General features: G+C 42.3%; 3 protein-coding genes and 1 long non-coding RNA gene across 4 annotated transcripts in view; 3 read left to right on the top strand and 1 right to left on the bottom strand.

The window, feature by feature from the left end:
- Window positions 1–6613, top strand: part of shtn3 (shootin 3) — a gene marked incomplete in the record, with an annotated part of 16266 nt that extends 9653 nt beyond the window's left edge. Inside the window, 8 exon segments of the mRNA XM_024260330.2 lie at window positions 53–129; window positions 200–303; window positions 890–904; window positions 1024–1083; window positions 1477–1606; window positions 1980–2259; window positions 2335–2856; window positions 2941–6613. Of these exon segments, the coding sequence (XP_024116098.1) occupies window positions 53–129; window positions 200–303; window positions 890–904; window positions 1024–1083; window positions 1477–1606; window positions 1980–2259; window positions 2335–2434 (766 nt within the window).
- LOC112137827 overlaps window positions 1081–20762 on the bottom strand; it is a 65780-nt gene continuing 46098 nt past the window's right edge. The window contains exons 2-3 of the long non-coding RNA XR_002917625.2: window positions 1449–1643; window positions 1081–1162 (exon numbers count right to left, since the gene is read on the bottom strand). This is a non-coding gene — a long non-coding RNA (uncharacterized LOC112137827). The remainder of the gene's footprint in view (window positions 1163–1448; window positions 1644–20762) is intronic.
- Window positions 7180–9709, top strand: thoc3 (THO complex 3). Its single transcript, XM_024260331.2, has 6 exons — window positions 7180–7765; window positions 8475–8631; window positions 8715–8919; window positions 8998–9159; window positions 9226–9326; window positions 9409–9709. Exons 1-6 carry the CDS (start codon window positions 7586–7588, stop codon window positions 9570–9572), a joined length of 969 nt encoding a protein of 322 aa, XP_024116099.1. The 5' UTR covers window positions 7180–7585; the 3' UTR covers window positions 9573–9709.
- The window catches only part of LOC112137826 (complexin-2), a 42566-nt gene continuing 38656 nt past the window's right edge, over window positions 16853–20762 (top strand). Inside the window, exon 1 of the mRNA XM_024260336.2 lies at window positions 16853–17237. The gene's annotated coding sequence lies outside the window, so the exon portion shown is untranslated. The remainder of the gene's footprint in view (window positions 17238–20762) is intronic.

Below are 20762 nucleotides of genomic sequence, written 5' to 3'. Positions count from 1 at the left end.
GTCGGCTCTGCCTTCGTTGATGCTGAAGCTTCATCAGAACCTCCTCTCTGCTCCTCAGCTCCCTCATCGCCATCATGAGGAAGTCCTCCAAAGGATCCAAAGCTGCCGCAAAGGTGGAAGCCCCCCCAGGTGAGGAACTGGTCACCTGACGTCTGCTGGCAGCTGGGCGGCAGGTTCCTTCAGCTTTGTGTCTGTGCAGCTGCTGAGGGGGTGGACGAGGTGAAGGTGAAGGCGGTGAACGAGATGATGGAGCGGATCAAACACGGCGTGGTCCTGAGGCCCGTCAAGAGTCAGGACAGCAAGGTGAGGGTCATCCGGGTCCAACAGTCCAGAACCCCCCAGGTCTCCTCCTGTCACCCCATACAAAGACTGGATATAACCCAGAACACTGAAGGGGTCTTATAGTGTTTCTGCTGTTAGCTTAGCATGTAGCAAGCAGCATTTAAAATGTTTTCTTCTGTTAGCTTAGCATTTAATATTGTTTCTGCTGTTAGCTTAGCATGTAGCATGCAGTGTTTAATATTGTTTCTACTGTTAGCTTAGCATGTAGCATGCAGTGTTTAAAATGTCTTCTTCTGTTAGCTTAGCATTTAATATTGTTTCTGCTGTTAGCTTAGCATGCAGCGTTTAATATGTTGTCTTCTGTTAGCTTAGCATTTTATATTGTTTCTGCTGTTAGCTTAGCTTCACAGAGCTGGATTTAGCTGTAAAGTGAGATAGATCATTGTTGTGGTTTTTAGGAGGTTTTTCCATCAGCAGATGAAGGAAAGATCTCCTCAGGTTTGCTCTGTAGAAGCTGCAGTTTCTTCTCGTGTTCTGGAACTTTCTAAAGCTCTTTGCCTGATTGATCTGCTTTCTCCCTCCATGCATCTCTGTTGTGCCGCTGCAGAGAACAGCAGTGAAAGTGAGTACATTGATCTCATCATCAATCCTGGGGGTTAACCCCCCCCCACCAAATAATTTACTGAAAAAAGAGAACGTTTCTAAAGATGAGATCATTGTTGAGATTTCCTTTTCCTACAGCCTCCAGTCTGTGAGGAGAAACCACAGGAGAGCGCCATGGAGGAGCTGAAAGGAATTCTGGTGAGTGTTCGCTCACTTTACCTCCTTACAGCTGAAGATGACAGTCTCACCATTTACTGCAGCATCCTCGTCTTTCCTTCTTCAGAAACGACACAAGAGAAAAATAATCGTCATAAACAGAAATGAACATTTTGAGAGGCATGAACTAAAGGAATGTTGTGAACGACATGAACAAAATAAACGTGAATGACATGAATGTCAATACATGAACGAAATTAACATTTTGAATAACTTAACAGTTCCTTAAGTTGTTTCACTCAAAGTTGAAATGAAATAATTATAAATTCAGACCAAATTCCCTTTCAGAAGCGTCTAGTTTCCAAAGCGTGCAGTCACAGGAAACATGGAAACGTTTGGAGCTGCACCTGAATCACTCTGGGATCTTCTCCTCAGGAGACGGTGAAGAGGAGCCCCAGCCGAGGCTCCCAGGAGTCAGGGCCGTCCCCCCCAGGAAAGAAGGACAGCGAGCTGGAGGTCATCCTGAGACGCCGGCGTAACAGAGCGGGAGAGGCGGCGTCCGGAGGTAACGCACCTGGAGTCATGAATATAATCCATGAAACCTGAAATGTCCATAAAAACCAGATAAAGTTCTACAATTTACAACACAACTGGAGACTAAATGAAAAGAAAAATTCAAAAGGAGTTCAGGATTCCTGCAAACGTCTGAGCTTTAATCAGCTAATTGACTCCAACATTTTAGATTCATTTACTACAGAGGTAAGCTGGAACCGTCTCCAGTTCTGGTTCATGTTTCACTGTGAGGATTTCCTGCCTGTAAGAGCAGAATGTGACGTCTTCCTGAGTTCTAACAGGACGGCTGCAGACGGGGCGTTTGGTTTTGACAGAGAACCACATGATCACTGCGTCCCTAAAACTCGTTTTCTGCTGACCTGCAGACGAGCGCGAGGGTCACATGACCCACGTGTCGTCCTGCGACAGCCTGAACGGAAGACGCACCAGCAGCGACTCGGGAAAGAGTTCAGAGAGCCCCGGGGGGCTGGGCGCCCCCCCAGACGCCGCGGGGACCCGGGTCAGTCCGGAGAGGCGGGCCTCAGGACCGGGACCAGCGGTGGCCCGGAGGAAAAGCTCCGACTCGGGCCGACAGAGGAGGTCCTGCAGCTCCATGTCTGAGAAAGAAACCGCAGAGCCTCCGGTCAGCAACGGCTGCATCAACAGGTGAGGCGCCGCTCAGGTAAGGGGGCGGAGCTGCAGCGCCTGCAGGTGACGTCTGTTTCTGTTCTCTGTTCGCAGCGTCGAGGAAGCGGATCAGATCAATTCCAATGGAGTTGACCACACTGAAGGCCCCGCCCACACCGACCCGCTGAACGGCAGCAGCGACGCCGAGTGTTGACTCGGGTCTCGTTTGCGTGTCCCGACCCGCTTGATTCCTGAGAGATCCGATGCCTTTTGTGATGTTAGATCCAAGCGGAGAATCAAACGTTTGTTAGATCCACACTAAAAATCCACTACAGAGGCGGCTTTAGAAACCTTTTCCTGGTCCAGGTTCTGGTTCAGGTTCTGGTTCAGATGCTGGTCCAGGATCTGGTTCAGGATCTGGTCCAGGATCTTGTTCAGGATCAGGTCCAGGATCTGGTTCAGGTATTGGGTCAGATGCTGGTCCAGGATCTGGTTCAGGATCTGGTCCAGGATCTTGTTCAGGATCAGGTCCAGGATCTGGTCCAGGATCTTGTTCTGGATCTGGTCCAGGATCTTGTTCAGGATCAGGTCCAGGATCTGGTCCAGGATCTTGTTCTGGATCTTGTTCAGGATCAGGTCCAGGATCTGGTCCAGGTATTGGGTCAGATGCTGGTCCAGGATCTGGTTCAGGATCTGGTCCAGGATCTTGTTCAGGATCAGGTCCAGGATCTGGTCCAGGATCTTGTTCTGGATCTGGTCCAGGATCTTGTTCTGGATCTGGTCCAGGATCTTGTTCAGGATCTGGTCCAGGATCTGGTCCAGAATCCTCACTGAAATAGTTGAATGTGCAGCGACTGCAGAACCCCCCCCACACACACATCTTAAACCAATCCACCTTAAAAACTGGAATTTCCAAACAGACCAGAAATGATTCAAAGATGAAAAAGGATTTAAAAGATTTTTTTCTAACAAATTAACTAAAATTAAGTAAAAAAAACAAAACAAAACAGGAGATTAAAGGCTTTTTTGGAATCAATAAATATAAAGATAATATTAAAACAACTATATATGTTATTAATCTCTAAAAGGTTCCCTATTTATTAAAAGTTTGTAAAACTTTTATGAAAAAAAACCCTAAAATATTCTTTTGGAATTATTGTTTCAAAAATCAAAATTTAAAACATGAAACAGCCGTTTGTGTTTGAGTAGATGGATGATTACAAATGGTTTTATTTGCTCTTTCCTGAAGGACAAAATCTTCAGTTTAGTTTAGGACCCCTTAAAAAAGCTCTGCAGCTGCTCGGTTCATCCAAACGTTTCCACAGTTTTTTCTGAAACTTTTTTCACTTTATTCTCCGTCGTCATAGAAACTGTCATCACTTTGACCATGGAAAACTTTTGTTTTAACCCTCGAACAACCGTCCGGCTTTGAGAAACAACCAAAACGCCCAAATGTACGTCCACCAGGGGGAGCTAACGCACCCGTCAGGTTTCCCTGTCTGAGACAAAACCCAGAATCTGTGGTTTCAGACGTGGACGTTTGTGGATCCTGTAGAGATTTGGGCTCCAATCATCTTCTCGACATTCAGGTTCCTGAGTCGACTAATTTGAACTGCTGCCGGGATTTGACGCTCGGACCTCAAATCCAAGATTCTCGCTTTTGTCTCAGAGTTTTAGAAAGAAATGAGAACTTTTGGAAAATCTCTGCCAGGACTGATTTATCTTTGAACCAGCAGTCTTCTGTTGCATCTCCTCCACACAGGTTCTGCGGTTCTTCTGCTGGTTCAGTGAAAGCCTTTCATGACACCAGAACATTCATAGAACAGAATTCTTGGGTTTGATTCGTCCTTTAATGAGATCTAACTGTTGAAAGGACGACCGGTCGGATGCGAACGTAGATTGGCTAAACGTTTGACTCTCTATGCACCGCAGCATCTGCATGAACTTCTCCTTTGAGCTTCACGTTAAACAGAAAAATAGAAGTCTTATGTTTTTTCACTGGAGAGAAACTCCAGAAACTGGGATGTTGGAGTTTCAAACACACAAACTGTGTTTAGCATTAGCGTTAGCGTCTCTTCCTCTTGAACGTTATCACGAAGCCTCCTCTAACTGACGGAACCAGACAGGGTTCTCCCAGCAGCTGCTGAGGTTCTGGTTCTGTCTGAACCAAACTGGATCGTATGATTTTACTCTTTAACTCCTGAAACATCTCAAGTTTCTATCCAACGTAAAAACCAAACTTTAAACGAAAGATGATGATGCAAACGCATTGGGACGACATGTCAGTGGAGGCTTTTCTCTGGAACGGGACGCTCTGATGGACAGGTGGCGAGCTGAAACGGCGAGCTCATCAGTCAGCAGACGACGTGTGGTATCAGAATGATCGATAAATCAAAGCTTTTTCTAGAATCGAGATGCCTTCAGTGGGCCTTTGCTCGTAAAGTGCAGCCATGGGAGCAGAAAACAGACGACCCCCCTCTTCATGTGGAACCCCCTCCTGCGTCCGAGCGGCGGGACGCAGGTCCGCTCCAGGGTCCGGCGTAGGACTATCAGAGGCGGGACTGGCGCTCGGAGGACAGGTGGATCCTCAGGAACACTTTGGGGCCTTGATGAGGAGGAGGATGAAGGGAGGAACGAGGTGCTTGTGTTTTCTCTCTACCTCTCTGCTGTCCCGCCCGTCCCTCCCCAGCAGAAATGATGTCTTCCTGCACTCAATCAGCACTGAGCCCGTTGACCTGTATGCACACGTGCCGCGGACATCACAACCTCCAGCTTTTATTTTGTAGGACCTAAACCACGTTTGAGCCTTTCCGATGATTTTTACGAGCTGCAGGTTCCTTTGTACCAAGAGTTCACCTTTGAGACTGTTTTCTAACATGAAAATCTGTGTTTCTGCATTCTAACATCACTACGATGAAAGTCTCCTTCCTGCCGTTGACTGTATATAGAGAATTGCACTGAGTTCCAAACAGGAAGTGGCTCCAGAATCCCATCGACTTCTATAGAAAAATAAGCAGCTGTCAGTACGTCCAATGGTGGTTCCAACATGGTTCCAACATGGCGGCACCCGTATCACGACAAAACGGCTGAATTGACTTTGGTTGGACGTCACACTCCACTTAGTCCAGTTCTCACATACAGTCATTGGTTCCAACCTGATTTGTCCGCATCTCCTACAGCGAGCTATAACCAGCCTCGCTAACAGCTAACATTTTTAGCTAGCAGCTAAAAGTTAGTCGCTAGCAAATGTTGGGTTAGCTTCAATGTGATTCAATGCGAGCTAGCAGCTGCTACAAGCTAATTCTTCACACTGTCTGGTAATGACTCCATGCTAACGCAGATCATATCCCGTCTGTCCGGGTTCTGACCCAGAGACAAACCTCTGTCGCTGCTCTGAGTCCTCTTCAGACTTCATCAAGCCTTAGCTAACCGCTAACAATCCCAACTATGCTATTGGACGCTGCTAGCATGTAGCATAAACATGTTTGGCTATGCAGAACAGGAAGAAGCTGCAGTTTGCTAACAGTCTTGAACTTCATGGTGAATCTCCTTTGATCTGCTCTGCAGCGTCACGACTCCGTCAGGGATTCCTGTAACTATGGCAACCAACACCAGAGAATGCTGGAGCCGTTCTGAATAAAAACATAACAAAAGCCAAAAAGTTTGACTGTAAAATCCAACACGACTGAGAGATTTTTTAAATCATCCTGGGATGTTTTTTGTGTTCAAAGAACCAGAAATCAGGACAGGAAGTTCGGATCTCACCGAGTTCAGAGGCTCAAAAATATGCAAATAATTCATCATTTAAGGTGGAATCACACTCGACTCATTCTGCATGAATGTTGTCTCAATTTTCTGCTAACTTTGAGTATCTTTTTTGGAGTTTTGATAAATTCTGTGAACATTTCTGCAAATGTTTGTTTTGCAAAGTTTTGTCTAACAGTCTTCTGAATTATGGGTAACGAGTGACTCTCACGCAGGTTTCAGGTGTTCGGTTCTCACTTTAGATGTGTTGGACGCTGACTTTTGTCTTATATTAGTCCAGATGTGTTTCCAAACATAAACTTTTTATTTTCCTCACATTCACAGAAATGAAGTGTAAATCGGTCAGAGACCAGACCGGGGCGACGCTGAATATTTCTATTTGTTTAAAGTAGAATTTGACCCCAGAAACTGAAACTAGTGAGACGTGTGTCACCAGTGAGATCACCTGTCTCTGCAGGTAGATGTCAGAGACGCCTGCAGCCTTGAACCATCCCTCCCATGGAGTTGAACCCTCACACTGATCACGCTTTTGTCAAACAAGATTTTCTGCATCGAGTTTCCATGTTTTTAAACCTGAACTTTCATTCTAGCATCACCTGAAATAAACTGCAGTTCAGATCAAACCAAAGTTTGAGTCTTTTTTCATTAGATTCTCAGTGGGAAGAGAAAAGTTTACCGAAATCACTTTATGAAAATGAACGTGTACATTTGAGCAAACATTTACCTCTGAGTAGATCTGTAAAGGTCTGCCTTTAACTTGTGACATTTTTAGTGTTTCTACTAAAATAAAACCAGTACTATATGAAGTATTGTTATTTTTGACCAGAGGAGGGCAGTGTGATCTTTACAAACACGTTTCTTTCATATCTGAAATCAGAAATATCCAGTCTGAGAGGCGAAAAAATGTGTCTTTTACTTTAATATTTCTGTAACTTTTTGTAAAACTTACCTGATCTGTGCCATAAACGTAATTTTTGAACATGATTCGAATTATTTGTATCCTCAATATCTCTGTATTTTTTGTTAAATTACAGCTTGGCTGTGAGGTAAGGAATCCCCAAGTTCTGCCCCAAAGTTTTGTAGTCACTTGATCCAGTTGTTCCGCTCAGAGCATGAATCCTATTCTGACTGAAGAATCTCAGAGCAAACTGGAGTTCAGTCTGGTTAAATCAAACTGAAACCATTTCCAAAGACGGGTCAGAAGCGGTTCCGGACAAAGGTCCACTTGGGTGTATTCAGACTAAAACTTTGTTCCAAATAATCGGGTTAAACAAACTCTGGTTCACTATAAGTGAACCAAATATGTCCAGTCTGAAAACACCCTGGATTCTAGTCTATCTAGCATTCATCTTGATTTAATATTTTTTTTCCACTATTTTGTTTTTTTTTATGTTGTTTTTTATATTTAACATTTTTCTTTGGTTTAATATTAACCTGCTATGTTTACTAAAATATGAGAACTGAAACACAATAGTAGTTGTTAAACATATTGCTCGTAAATCTGACTGAGTCCATCACAAACTCAACCCTGACTTCATCCTCCGGCCTGCAGGGGGCGCGCGCTCCTGTGTACAAAAAGACGTCACCCAGAGGAGCCAAGATGGCGTCGCAGTACTACCAGGAGATGCAGGAGAGCTTCAGAAATAACAGCAAAAGTCGGGAGTTCCCGGCTCACTCGGCGAAAGTTCACTCTGTGGCGTGGAGCTGCGACGGCAGGAGGCTAGCATCCGGGTCTTTCGACAAAACAGCGAGTGTTTTTGTTCTGGAGAAGGACCGATTGGTGAGACACTGCCCGGTTTTCTGCTAGCATGCTAGCTTTAGCACAAAGGGGGACGCGCGTGTGGACTGTGAGGGAGGTTACTGAAAAAAATGTTAAAATGCTTAAAAATGTAGGGGACAGTGTGGGTCTTTAAATGTATTATCGCGAGATTTCATTCTGTCTTTCAGAGTATTTGCAGCCGCGCGTTCAGCTCAGGTTTAAATCCTGATTAGATGTGACGAATTTAGAGTTGAAACATCAGATTCATTGAAACTTGTTAAAAATTCTCGATCTACGGACTTCTTTGTTCTTTTGATGGATTTCTCCATCACACTGAGATCAAATCTCTTCATTTGGTTCTTGGAGGAACTTTGTTATTCTGATTTTTAGCATCGAGTTGGGCTAAAAGATCTTTAAAACTCAGAGATCGTCTTCAGACCAGAGAAGGGATGGACTCTCGGCTTAATTTGAGGAGCAGACGCTGTCTGTAGTCTCTAGTTCTTTCTATAAAATATGAAAATAAAACTAAAGTAGTAAAAAGTGAATCAGATGATGATTCTGGCTCGGAGCTGAAGTGATGATCAGTTTAAATCAATAAATCTAGGATCTGGTTTAAATGTTTTCTGTTTAAGAGGGATTTCGATCAAATATTTCATGTTCTGCTTCATCCATGATCTCATAGCCTGAGATTGAGTGATGCCCCGCCCACTGAAGCGTGTTTTCTCTCCAGGTGAAGGAGAACAATTACCGGGGTCATGGCGACAGCGTGGATCAGCTGTGCTGGCACCCCAACAACCCCGACCTGTTCGTCACGGCGTCCGGAGACAAAACCATCCGCATCTGGGACGTCCGCACCACCAAGTGCATCGCCACCGTCAACACAAAAGGTAACGGGTCGGATCTGCAGAACCGCCGCTCCAGATTCTCCTGAAAATCCCCGGACTCTTTATAACCAAAGCTTTGTTTCCAGGTGAGAACATCAACATCTGCTGGAGTCCGGACGGCCAGACCATCGCCGTCGGGAACAAAGACGACGTGGTGACCTTCATCGACGCCAAGACGCACCGCTCCCGAGCGGAGGAGCAGTTCAAGTTCGAGGTGAACGAGATCTCCTGGAACAACGACAACGACATGTTCTTCCTGACCAACGGCAACGGCTGCATCAACATCCTGAGGTGAGGGCGCCGCCGTCACGCCCGTGGCTGCTCGCCGGCTCATTACACTGGACTGAACGCGGTTCTGGTTCTGTGCAGTTACCCGGAGCTGAAGCCCATCCAGTCCATCAACGCTCACCCGTCCAACTGCATCTGCATCAAGTTCGACCCCACGGGGAAATACTTCGCCACTGGGAGCGCCGACGCGCTGGTCAGCCTGTGGGACGTGGAGGAGCTGGTGTGCGTGCGCTGCTTCTCCAGGTGGGTGTGGCCTCGGCGAGTCCTCGGTTTGCTGTGAGCTGCGTTCGAGTCTCTGCTCTGCTGCAGGCTGGACTGGCCGGTGAGGACGCTGAGCTTCAGCCACGACGGCAAGATGCTGGCTTCAGCGTCGGAGGATCACTTCATCGACATCGCCGAGGTGGAAACAGGTCAGTGAACCTACGGGCAGAAATGACCCGCCCACCCCGCTGTCGCTCAAAGCCCCTCCCTCCTCCCTCCTCCGCTCTGCAGGGGAGAAGCTGTGGGAGGTGCAGTGCGACTCCCCCACCTTCACCGTCGCCTGGCACCCCAAGAGACCCCTGCTGGCCTACGCCTGCGACGACAAGGAGGGCAAGTACGACAACAACCGCGAGGCGGGAACGGTCAAGCTGTTCGGCCTCCCCAACGACTCCTGAGGGGGGCAGCAGAGGACTCGCTGCAGTAACGTCCCGTCTCCAGCAGAGGGCGCAGCTAACTCATTTTATTTTGTACAAAGAACTTTAAAGCTGTAAAATACTTGTTTTTATAATAAACTATTTTCTTTTTTACTGAAGAAGTTTGAGTTTCTCTAAAATTAAGAACTGGTTTTAGATTTTAATGTTGCAATATCATAAAAGTAAATATTTTAGTATTTAAATAAAAATGATAAATTATGGAAATATTGATCAGAGTGAGATGTCACAGGGTTTGGTTTGAACTGGGAGATAATTTGATTAAAATGGGTTTTGTAATTTATTTCTACCATAATTATTTATTATTATAATTGAAAATAATCAGGGTTTAAAATATTAATGTATTTTTTAACACGTTTTTTGATGACTAATAAAAACATCAAACGCTGAGATGAACGCTGGAGATGACGAACTCTTCCCAGAAAACAAACCACTTCCTTCCTGCAGGTCAGAGCAGAAACTCTTTTCTCTACATTATTGTTTAAATAAGAATTTTACGTTATTTTGTTGAAATAAATTTAGCAGAAAACAATGCTTTAGAAAAACAAAGACTGAACAAAAACAAGAATCTGATTTAATTTAGTTTTAGTCTTTTCTGGCAGAAACGACTCGTCCTCTAAAGACTGGAGCAGCTGAGCGTAAACAGGCGTGATCCGAGTCTGCCAGGTCTCTCTGTGATCTCTTCATCATCTCCGCCTCGACATGCCGTCACAGCCAGACTGCCGGTTCCAGGCCTACAGTCGGAGCCAGCCGCCGCCGGCTTCTCCTCCAAACCAGCAGGTGGCAGGATGTCTGCGTGTCACGCTTCCTGTCGTCCAGCTCTGTTCTTCAGGACAGACGGCTGCAGTATGACTAGATTATGAAGGAAATCAACCCCCCAATGTGATCCAAAGGTTTGTGAGAGTCGTCACAGGAGCCCCAACCGAACACGACCAAATATTTCTGATTTTTTTGGGAAAAACTGCTGAAATTTTCTTTAAAAACGATCTGGTCGTGGCGCGGTTGCTATGGAGACGAATGAAACAGGCTTTCACAGATCCAGGTCTTCCTCGACGGGATCTCTTGGTTAAAGAATCAACATGTCAATCGTTGCCGTGTCAACAATGTGGGCGTGGTCTATCCAAACATAGGTTAGTGGGAAAATTCCCTTTAATGTAGAGACATGAAAGGTTCAAAATGATGGTTGCTATGGAAACCTCAGCTGAACTGTATAGTGACGGGGAAATTTCATCATCAGTGTGAAAGTGTTAGTGGGCGTGGCTACAGGCCGCTCTCTTATGAAGATGTGATGAGCAGTGACCGACCAAAGTCAGGATCAAAGCAGATCAAAGCAAGATCTGAGGATTGTCTGATCATCTTTACTGTAGTCAAAGGATTTTCAGGTAAGTGGGTGGAGTCAGGTGAGTAGGTGGAGTCAGCCCATCTGTGGATCAGTGGATCAGTATTCATGGGACAGAAATCATTTAATGTTTATGATCAGAACAGATCAGTTTTATTCTCATCTTTAGGCCCTTTCACAATAAAGTTCCTGCAGTTCCAGTCAAATGGATGGAAACCGATGAACTGAATCTCTGCAGTCAATTTAATCCAATTTAAATTTGAATATGGGAATAAACCCTAAAATATCTCCATGGTAACCGCATTAGTTTTGGTTTCTGAAGTTGTTTCTTTGATCTGATTCCAGTTCATTTTTTTCTGTGAATTTTAGATTTTTTTTACTTTTAATGAAACATGTTGACCGTTTGTTTGATAGTGTCTTTATGACTTTTGACAGATGTTGGTGCTGAGGTGGAGCGGTCAACCTCTGATCAGAGGATCACAGGTTTGATTCCCACCAGGTGTTAAAGTGTCGTTGGGCAGGACACTGAACCCCACGTTGTTCCTTATGACTTATTTCTTTTATTTTCCAACATGTTTCAATGACGGATTGAGACGCTGCAGAGATTCTCCCTGAAGCCTCAGCTGCTGGCTGTGAAACGGAACCAGAATCTCAGATTTTTCTGCATTCAGGAGGAAAACTCCAACGTCTGGATCAGCAATCAGCGTTGACTGATCAATATGAACATGTATTGAACGGCAGCTGTCTCCAGGGAGAGGCTGTGTGCTTCATCAGATTCTGCTGAGTGTGCATGTGCACGTGCACGCTCTGAAACAGACACAGCCTTAAACTGGATCCGTCAGGATCCTTTGAAGTCATTTTGGCTTCGACTCATCTGCCTTTTGGTGATGAAGACGATGGAATCTAGCGGCAGTCCATAAGCGATAAATAATCAGATTTACACAGAATGTACAAAAAAAAATTCTTCTACTTATAACAAAAATATTCCTTTGATGTAATCTATGCAAAAAAAAATGAAATATTTTTGCTGCAACATTAAACAAAATCTGCAATTTTTTGAAAAACTGATTTTTAAAAAAAGTTGTTTCATTTTCTCCACAGAGATGTTTGACAGCAGATGAAGGGTTAAATCTTCTTATTTTAGGCCTTAGTTCATCTATGATGGTAGATTTTTTTATTTTTATAGTTTTTAAATGTTCACAGAAACTGCAGCGTTTGAGTGTCTGAACCTTCGTCCTAAAAACAGGAATTTTTGCCTGTTTTTTTCTTCAATGTTTTGATGCAGAGTCTGAACTAAAGCAGCACTTTTTCATCTCCATCTATTGGAACATTTCTAACAGTAAAACTCAGATTTTAAGTTATTGTTATCTAAATCTGGGGATCAAAATAAGTTTTGTTCAAGTTAAAACAAACATGAAGTTTATCACACAGATGAAAAGAGGATGAATACGTTCAACAGTTTTCTAAAATAAAATAAAAAGTTACCTAAAATCTTATTAGATTTCAAAATAAATTGAGTTTCTTTAAAAATTTATTTATTAATTTAATTAATATAATTTATTTAATAATATTTTTACCCCACGACCAAAAGAAACATTAAATATAAATTAATAGAGAAAAGTGAAGAACCAATCAGAGGAAGTTCAGGTGTTATTTAAGGGGAGGAGCTTCAAATAAATGACGTATTGGTTTATTCCTTCATTATTCTGTTCAATTATTGATCAGCTTTTTAGTTACTAATTAAAAATGCAAATGAGAGCAGCTTCATCTCCTTCACCCAGATAATTACTGCAGTTAAGTAGATTAAATTATTGACCCCAAATTAAAATGATTGATTTTGTAGAAACAGATTTTAATCGTCACCAAAAAGGAAAAAAAAACAAGTTGGAATATTTTGTCATAAAAATAAATGAAAAAAGAAAGGTTTAGATGTTTTACTTCAGAATAAACAACCTTAAATGTGAAATGTATTTGAATGTGAACAGGTGATCAGATCTGAACAGGTGATCAGATCTGAACAGGTGATCAAATCTGAACAGGTGAGCAGGTTAACTGATCAATCTTCAAAGTGACTTGCTTTTGTTATTAGCTGAAAAAATGAACAAAGTCCAAAACATAATAAATACAGAAAAATATAAATAGTCTGGTTCACACCGCCCACCGCTTTGCTGTGCTGCTTCTCCTTCTCCATGAATCACCTGCTGCAGCTTCTGGACCCTGCAGGTTAATAACAGAACTGATGGATTGTGGGAAGTGATGGCTCCCTCTGCAGTGATAAACCGGCCTCCTCTCTGTGATTGACGGACTCATTAGAGCCGCAGAAACTGAAGAAACCAACAGAGTCCAGTTCCAGCAGCTTTAGGAGAAGTTCTGCTGCTGACGGGTCGTTCTCGTCTTTCAGAACCGCTGAGAAGCTTCACAGAGAGCTGTGATGGAGCAGCAGGAGATAAGAGTCTGCTCCAGGAGGAGGAAGGAGATCCAAACGGAACAGAGGGAAAGCAGATCTATGAGGCGGAAGCTCCAAGTTTTTCTTCGATGAAAAAGCTTGAATCAAGATAATTCATGTTTTTGGGGAGAATATAATCAAGTTTCTGACAGCAGTTGTCAAGAAAACATTAAATGCAGTAAATCCTTTGGTCTGCTCTGAACCTACGGAAGCCTAAAATGGCCTGTCCACATTTTTTTGATCAGAGGATCTTTTGATCAGATAATATTTCGTTATAACGAGAAAAAGAACGTAGTTTTCCTGTTATAACAAGGTCATTTCTTGTTTTCTCGAGATAAAGACCTTCGTTTTCCTGTTATTACGAGTGATTATCTTGTTTTCTCAAGAAAACAAACTTCTTTTTCTCGTTATAGCCAGTTAAGAATTCGTTAAAACAAAAAATTAGATATCTCATTATGCAGTAAGAAGTTATTTTATTTGTTTATTTTTCTTGTGTTCTCAAGAAATCGATATAACAACTCGTTATAATGAGAAAACAAACATCTTTTTTTCTTGATAAAAAGAGATAATATCTCGTTATAACGAGAAAAAAAAAGTATTTTCTCATTATAAGTTAGTTAATCTCGTTATAAAGAGAAAACGATGTAAAAAAAAGTAGGGCAGGCCGTTTTCTGCTTCCTTATAAACCAGAACTGATCCATCTAATAGTTTCTGTGATCAGAACTTTCCCTGCGACATCTGGTCAGCGAGAAGCGAAGTTTTATTCCTGAAATGATTTTAGACTTCTGCAGGTTTTCAGAGCTGCAGCTCTTAATCCAGTGAGGAAACTCCGCCCACACAAACACCAACACAAATGGCATCAAAACACTGAACCCTGAAAAACATTTACGCTCCCAAGCTGTTGTTTTTCCAATTTTAAAATCTCTCCTCGACTGTGTTTTCAGAATAAAAGTCGTAATAGGTGATTCAAATCATAAAGATTTTAAACCAGAGTTAAAACTAAATTAAAGTTTGAACATTTTCCCTCCGCAGAGATAAAAGTAAGACTTTAGTGGAATCTCAATACATCTGGACTCAAAACCAGAACAAAGAGCATCAGAGCAACAGTCAAGCATGGCGGTGAAAGCTTGATGGTGTGGGGATGACGGGATTTTGATCAGTTCATAGATTTATTTTGATCCTTTACGAGAAAGTTTGGATGAACAAAGTGATGTGATTCCGTCTAGAACCTCCCAACATGTGATGAAGTCTGTTCAAGTGTTGTATAGGTAAACATTCATAAACATTTAGACCACAAACATCATCTCACACAGAAGGAAGCCTCATAGAGCAGCCAGTACTCTGAGCTCTGCACATAAGCCATCATCTGAGAGGTTGCTCTACAGACAGCAGAAGCATGAATGATCTCCTGCTGAGTCCACAGCAGATTCAGGGTGGAGATCAGAGACCAGCTTGAGTCCGTGTCCTCTGATGAAGCTCCAAAGATGAATGTTCTTAACGAGCAGGAGGGAGGAAGCTAACGAGCTGAAGACCAGAAGTGGAAGCAGAGAAATGACAGACATGTGTCATCCTTACACATCGACTGTATATGAGAACTGGACTGAGTGACCCCTCCTCCCTGGCGTTCCAAACAGGAAGTGGCTCCAAGAAGCAAAAATCTCAGACTTTTTAACATCTTCTCGATGATTCTCTTTTTATTATATTTTTCTGTAGTTCAATTCATTCAATCTATAAACAGACCAATCAGATGCCTCAATAAAAGTAGGTGGAGCCTCAACATTCAACATTCAAAATGTCAATATGTTATACTTCAAAAAAATATTTGAATACAGTATAAAAATCTCAGTTATTGTGTGAGTAATTTTATTTTTAAAACAATCTTAACTCCAAACATGCTGTATTTACTAGCTCCATGCTTTTATTTTGAAATGGTTTTGCTCTGAAGGAGTTCGTGTCAGAGTGTGTGTGGCGTTAGCGTGACCGCAGAGCACCTGTCAGGTGTGTTTGCATCCGTCTGTGTGTTTGTTCAGCGATAAGTGAGGCAGCTAATGACGATTTAACAATCGGTCCGTTAATGTTCCACCAGGATCCATCCTGAAGAGCAGCAGCTGCAGCTCGGAGGTCGGATGACCCCTGAATGCAGCACCGGCTTTTGTCGGATGTTCTTGTTCTTCATTAACTTTTGATCGTTTTACCTGCTTCCTTTAACAGACCATTCTGACTTCTGCAGCCTCCAGTGTTACTCTTTAAACTTTATTTTAAAAACAACTTTACATTATTAAATGTAACATTTTATTTCAATTATTTCTTTATGCAGAATTTGTTCTCAAGTTGTCTACAATAAATTTCTACATTAGAGAATAAAATGGTCTAAAATCTGTGAATGCAGCAGAACCGATGGTGAGTCTTCAAGGACCATACTTTAGAATGAGATCACCATGGCAACCAAAGTTCTAAACAAATGGATTTATATAAATACTGTATGTCACTCAAGCTTAGAAAAAGTGGAATTTATTCAAGTCAAGTATCATATAAACAATGTAGGCATGGAACATAAACCATGTGGGTGTGGCAACGAGAAGGCTTGATTGAGATTCACCTGAGCACCTGTTTCAATTACGTCAACGACTAGGACAGGTATGTAAAGAGCAGGTACAGGCGCCTCCTAATGATTGATATGATGCCAGAAACGGGATGGCGTGTTCATAACGTGGTCAGGGTCGGTAAACAATGTGGATGTGGCATGTAAACTGTGTGTAGTATGTAAAAAAGTGGGCGTGTCCTGTAGAAACACTTTATTATTTATTTATAACAGTAAAATGTTGTTTCTTGTAGTTTGAATTAAAAGTTATGAGCTTTACTTTGTATAAAGTCATTTAGGCTGAATGATACCGCTGTCCCTCCAATTGTGGGGCTTTTGATGTGGTAGGGATGTCCAGAATAGTTCTTTCAAAGAGTCCATACCATGAAAAGAAAACTTTACTTTCATTCGTCACTATAAAGAACCCAAATTTTTGATCCGTTCATTCATTTCTGAGTAATCCTCTAAAAATTGCACTCTCAGTACTAGCCCCTCCCATACCCATGAAAACGAGGGGTCCTCATATGCTGATGTCACAAGTTGAGAACCGCCCCCTCCAGGAAGAGTCAGCTCCGCCCCCAGGCTAACAAAAACACTTTTTCCGCAAACCTAGCAGCTTAAGCTAGCAGTGATCAACTACCTTCACTACCCCCAATGTTGATATGTATATCTGAGCGCTAGCAGCTCCACGCTAACGCTACCTGACCGGCGACTATTGATGACATCATCAAGTGGGAGTGACGTTCTAATTTTTCCATAACTCTCCACTTGGAGGGCTAAATGTAGAGGTAGGGGGAAGAATTCAGATTTTTAAATTGTTTTTGTTATATATATAATTATTCTGAGAAAATATATTTCATGGTTTTCCTGAAGTAACTTGTTGGTTAGATTCTACATTACAACGTGGTTGTTTATTTTGAATGGCGCCATTTATTTTTATTTTGAAATTCAGAGTAAAATGTTCAGAAGTTTTTTTGGGTGTGGTCCAGTGGGCGGGGCATCATTTGGTCCTCGTTATCCGTCCTCATTAAAATGTTTTATGTTTTTGTTGATATTGTTGATGCTCCTGACCGCGACGGAGGCGTCGCTCCGCCGCTCCCTCCCCCGTCTTGGAGGAGCAGAGAGGAGGCTGTGAGGTAATGGTGCGCGGGGGGGGCGGCGGCGCTGGAGAGAGAGACGGGATATAGGACGGGCATCAAACGGAGCCTCGGCGTCAGACGCTCCGCATCTTCTCCGCAGCTGCGCCTCTCCTCCCGCCGGCAGGTCAGTAAACACGAACGGGCGCCAAAACGCACCGGAAGCCGCCACTGTTTCTCGCGGTTCCTTTGAGGACTGCAGTTCTGCTGCACCGGGGCGCGCGCGCGCGGGTCTGGGGCGCTGGTGCAGACCGACGCGGGAGCCTCCAGGAGCCGGTGCGCCTCACCTGCACGGCCGTTGCGCGCGGCGGCCGCCCGCGGGGAAGGCGCGCTTTTTTTGTGTGGAAAAATTGCGGCGGCTGCGCGCGCCTCCGCGCAGGTGAAGGCGGGTCTCCTGCAGGGCGGAGAGGGGGAGGAGGGCCTGCCCGGATCCGCGGCTTCTCCGAGAGACGGACTTATTTATAGCCGCCGCGGAATCGATCAGACGCGGAGGACGGGAGCCGCGTGCGCCCGAGGAAGCACGCCAAAAACGCATCCTGTACACGGCCGCGTGCGCGCGCATCCTGACAGATTGATATTCTGTGAGGAAAGGGGAGGGGTGGAAGCTGAGGGGGGGAGAGGCCAGAACCCCCAAATATCGATCATTCTAATCGTGGTTGTTACTGTTGATCTATTGAAAGTAATCTCAGGAAATAATCTGAATTAATGTGAACGTTTCTCCATTAAAACACCTGCACAGGTGTCCCGTCTCCTGAGCTCCGCTGGCATGAGCAGATTCATTGTATTTCATTTAAATAAATCTAACTACTTGAATAATTTTTCAGACCAAAATATGTTTATTTTGTTTGTGTTCAAATGTGAGAAATAAAACTGTGAATTAGTTTTTGAACTACATCTCAATCATGCATGTTGGGAAAAAAAAACATTTGCAGAAACTGGGGGGAAGACAGATTCAGTTTAGTCTCCAAGGTCCATTTCTGTCAAAGATCTCGTATTTCCTCTGACTTCTCACTCTGAGGTGACCGCAGCATTCAGGGAAATCTGTCTTGGAAATGAATTACCAAAGACCAGATTTATTATAACAATAACATTTCAGTTTAAAGTCTTTGATTTCATAATTTTAATTAAAAAGTCTTTATTTCATTTAACAAAGAGACTAGGAGACAGTTGTCATGCTTCATAACAAATTTGTCTTTTATCTTTTTAGAAACTATATGACGTACAGATGATAAAAGCTATTGAAAAACTGAGTCATGAATATACTTCAACAATAATAATCAACTCATTAAAAAGTAAAGTTTAATTGTCGGATTTAAATTTCACCTAGAGTTCTAAACAACAACCAGCTCATCTTTATACGTTGCTACATGTGCATGTGGGTTTTTGGGTTATCGGTTCCGTGGAGTGTCGTAGGCGGAGCGGAGGAGCTATTGCAGGTGTGTCTGGTGGTTTCATTGAGACTCGAATCACTAAAAAATAAAAAGAAAATGTTTTCTTCAAACTATTTCATCTGATCTTACTATCTTCTCGTGGATACAACATAAATCAGATTTAATGGTAGAGAAGTTTGCATCAATACTTGACTTTCTGAGGGAGGCTGCTTCTATCTTTGAATGAGGTCTGGTTCTGATTCTGGTCTTTAGTCCGTTTGTTCTCTAGGGCTTTTATGTGTGGTTTTAATGCCAGTGAATGTGAGTGGAGGCTGTGTTTCTGCAACACTACTATACATGAAAAAGTATTTTTGGTGAAATATGTCGTTAACTGCAATGTCTAATTACAAGAGGTGTGTATTGACAGGAGTCTGTCGATACAATACGTATTGCAATACACGTGTCACGATACAAAATGTATCGTTATACACGTATCACAATACAATGTGTATTACAATACACATCACGATCCAATTTATATCGTAACACATATGTCAGGATACATTACGAATTACAATACACGTATCACAATACAAAACGTATCGTTATACACGTATCACAATACAAAACGTATCGTTATACACGTATCACAATACAATGTGTATTACAATACACAAGTCACGATAAAAACGTATCACAATACACGTGTCACGATACAATACATATCGTAATACACATGTCAGGATACAATACGAATTACAATACGCGTGTCACGATAAAATATGTATTGCAATACGTGTCACGATACAATACATATTGTAATGCACGTGTCATAATACAATATGTATCGCAATACACATTTTGTGATACGTTATGCATCACGATATATTATAACTAAAGACAATATTTCACTTTTTAAAAAAATGACTTAATATGATATAATAAAATATAATAAATAATATTAATAAATATAGTAAAAACGTTATTTGAATAATTATGCACTTTTCACATAAAAATAAATTTGTAAATATTTTTTTTTTAATGATCGGAACTTTGCCTGAATTTACAACTAAAGATTTTCAGCCTAGGAAAAGACCCCACAAAGATTAAACGTGTCTTAACCAGTAATGTTTCATATGTATGGTCGAGGAAGAAGCTGAACTACATTTTTGCTCGTCCATAATTAACTAGATATTGTCTTGGTAGCATTTTATATTGATACAAATATCGGCAAGCGAAGTATTGCGATACTTCATGAGACGGATATTTTTGTACACCCCCACTTATTACCCACAGCCCTTTGCATGCAGCTTCCCTTCATGTTGTTAAGAAATCTGTGTTCACGTTAGAAAGCTGCAGAAATTAACAGTTTCTGAAACTCCTTTTTACAAATGAAATCATTAAGACCTTGAAGTCACCATGTGGCGTTTATGATTAGCAGCTCAAACATTCATCTGCAGTTTGATCAGCAGCTCCTCTGGAAGCTCCAGTTCTTCCATACGAAGCTTCATTTCTCATAGTTTATCAGATGTAATGTTGGACAATAATTCTATTTCCTCACCGTGGTTTTTTATGGGACGTTTCTTCAAAACTAAAATTGGTTTTCTTCACACTTAAAAGAAATGTCCGGATGTTAATCCAGAATAATTTTTCATTATAGAACCTGAGACACACACAAAAACAAACATTCCAACATGAATTCTGATCATATTTTGAATAGATGGATAACATTTTTAGATTTTTTTTGGCTTCTGTTGATTAAACCTGAACATCTGGACTTTTCCTAAAAATCGTGTTGGAGCTATTTTTACTCTTCTGGATTTCTTCTTGGTGATGCTTAGCTTCCTAAAGGTCCAAAAGTTGAATCTTTATCATTTAAAAACATTTGGACTTTGAAGGATCCGATTATGAAAAGAATCAGCACTGAGATTCTAGAGACAAAAGACTAAAGACCATAACAAGAATCTGCTGGGAACAAAGGAGAAGGCAGGAAGGCAGGAAGTTACGGAAGCAAAACAGAGAACCACAACCTGCAGAACAGAGGACAGGATTCATGTAACTCTGAGGCACAGGTCGAGGAAATCAATAGTTCCTGGTCCAAATCCTAAATGTTGCAGCATAAACCAGCATTGATCTGCTTTGTCATCATTGATATGTTCATTTCAAAACAAACAAGAAACTTCAGACAAAGATCTGAAGCTTCACTTCAGTCCCTGTTCCTGCACCTGAATGAGTCATTGTTGTTCCAGTTTGGCTGGTTTATAAAAATATATCAAAGCTGT

Source organism: Oryzias melastigma, linkage group LG10 (genome assembly GCF_002922805.2).
Source record: "Oryzias melastigma strain HK-1 linkage group LG10, ASM292280v2, whole genome shotgun sequence".
Lineage (NCBI taxonomy): Eukaryota > Metazoa > Chordata > Actinopteri > Beloniformes > Adrianichthyidae > Oryzias > Oryzias melastigma.
The sequence above is the reverse complement of the archived record's forward strand: the minus strand, read 5'-3'. Positions and strand labels throughout refer to the sequence as shown.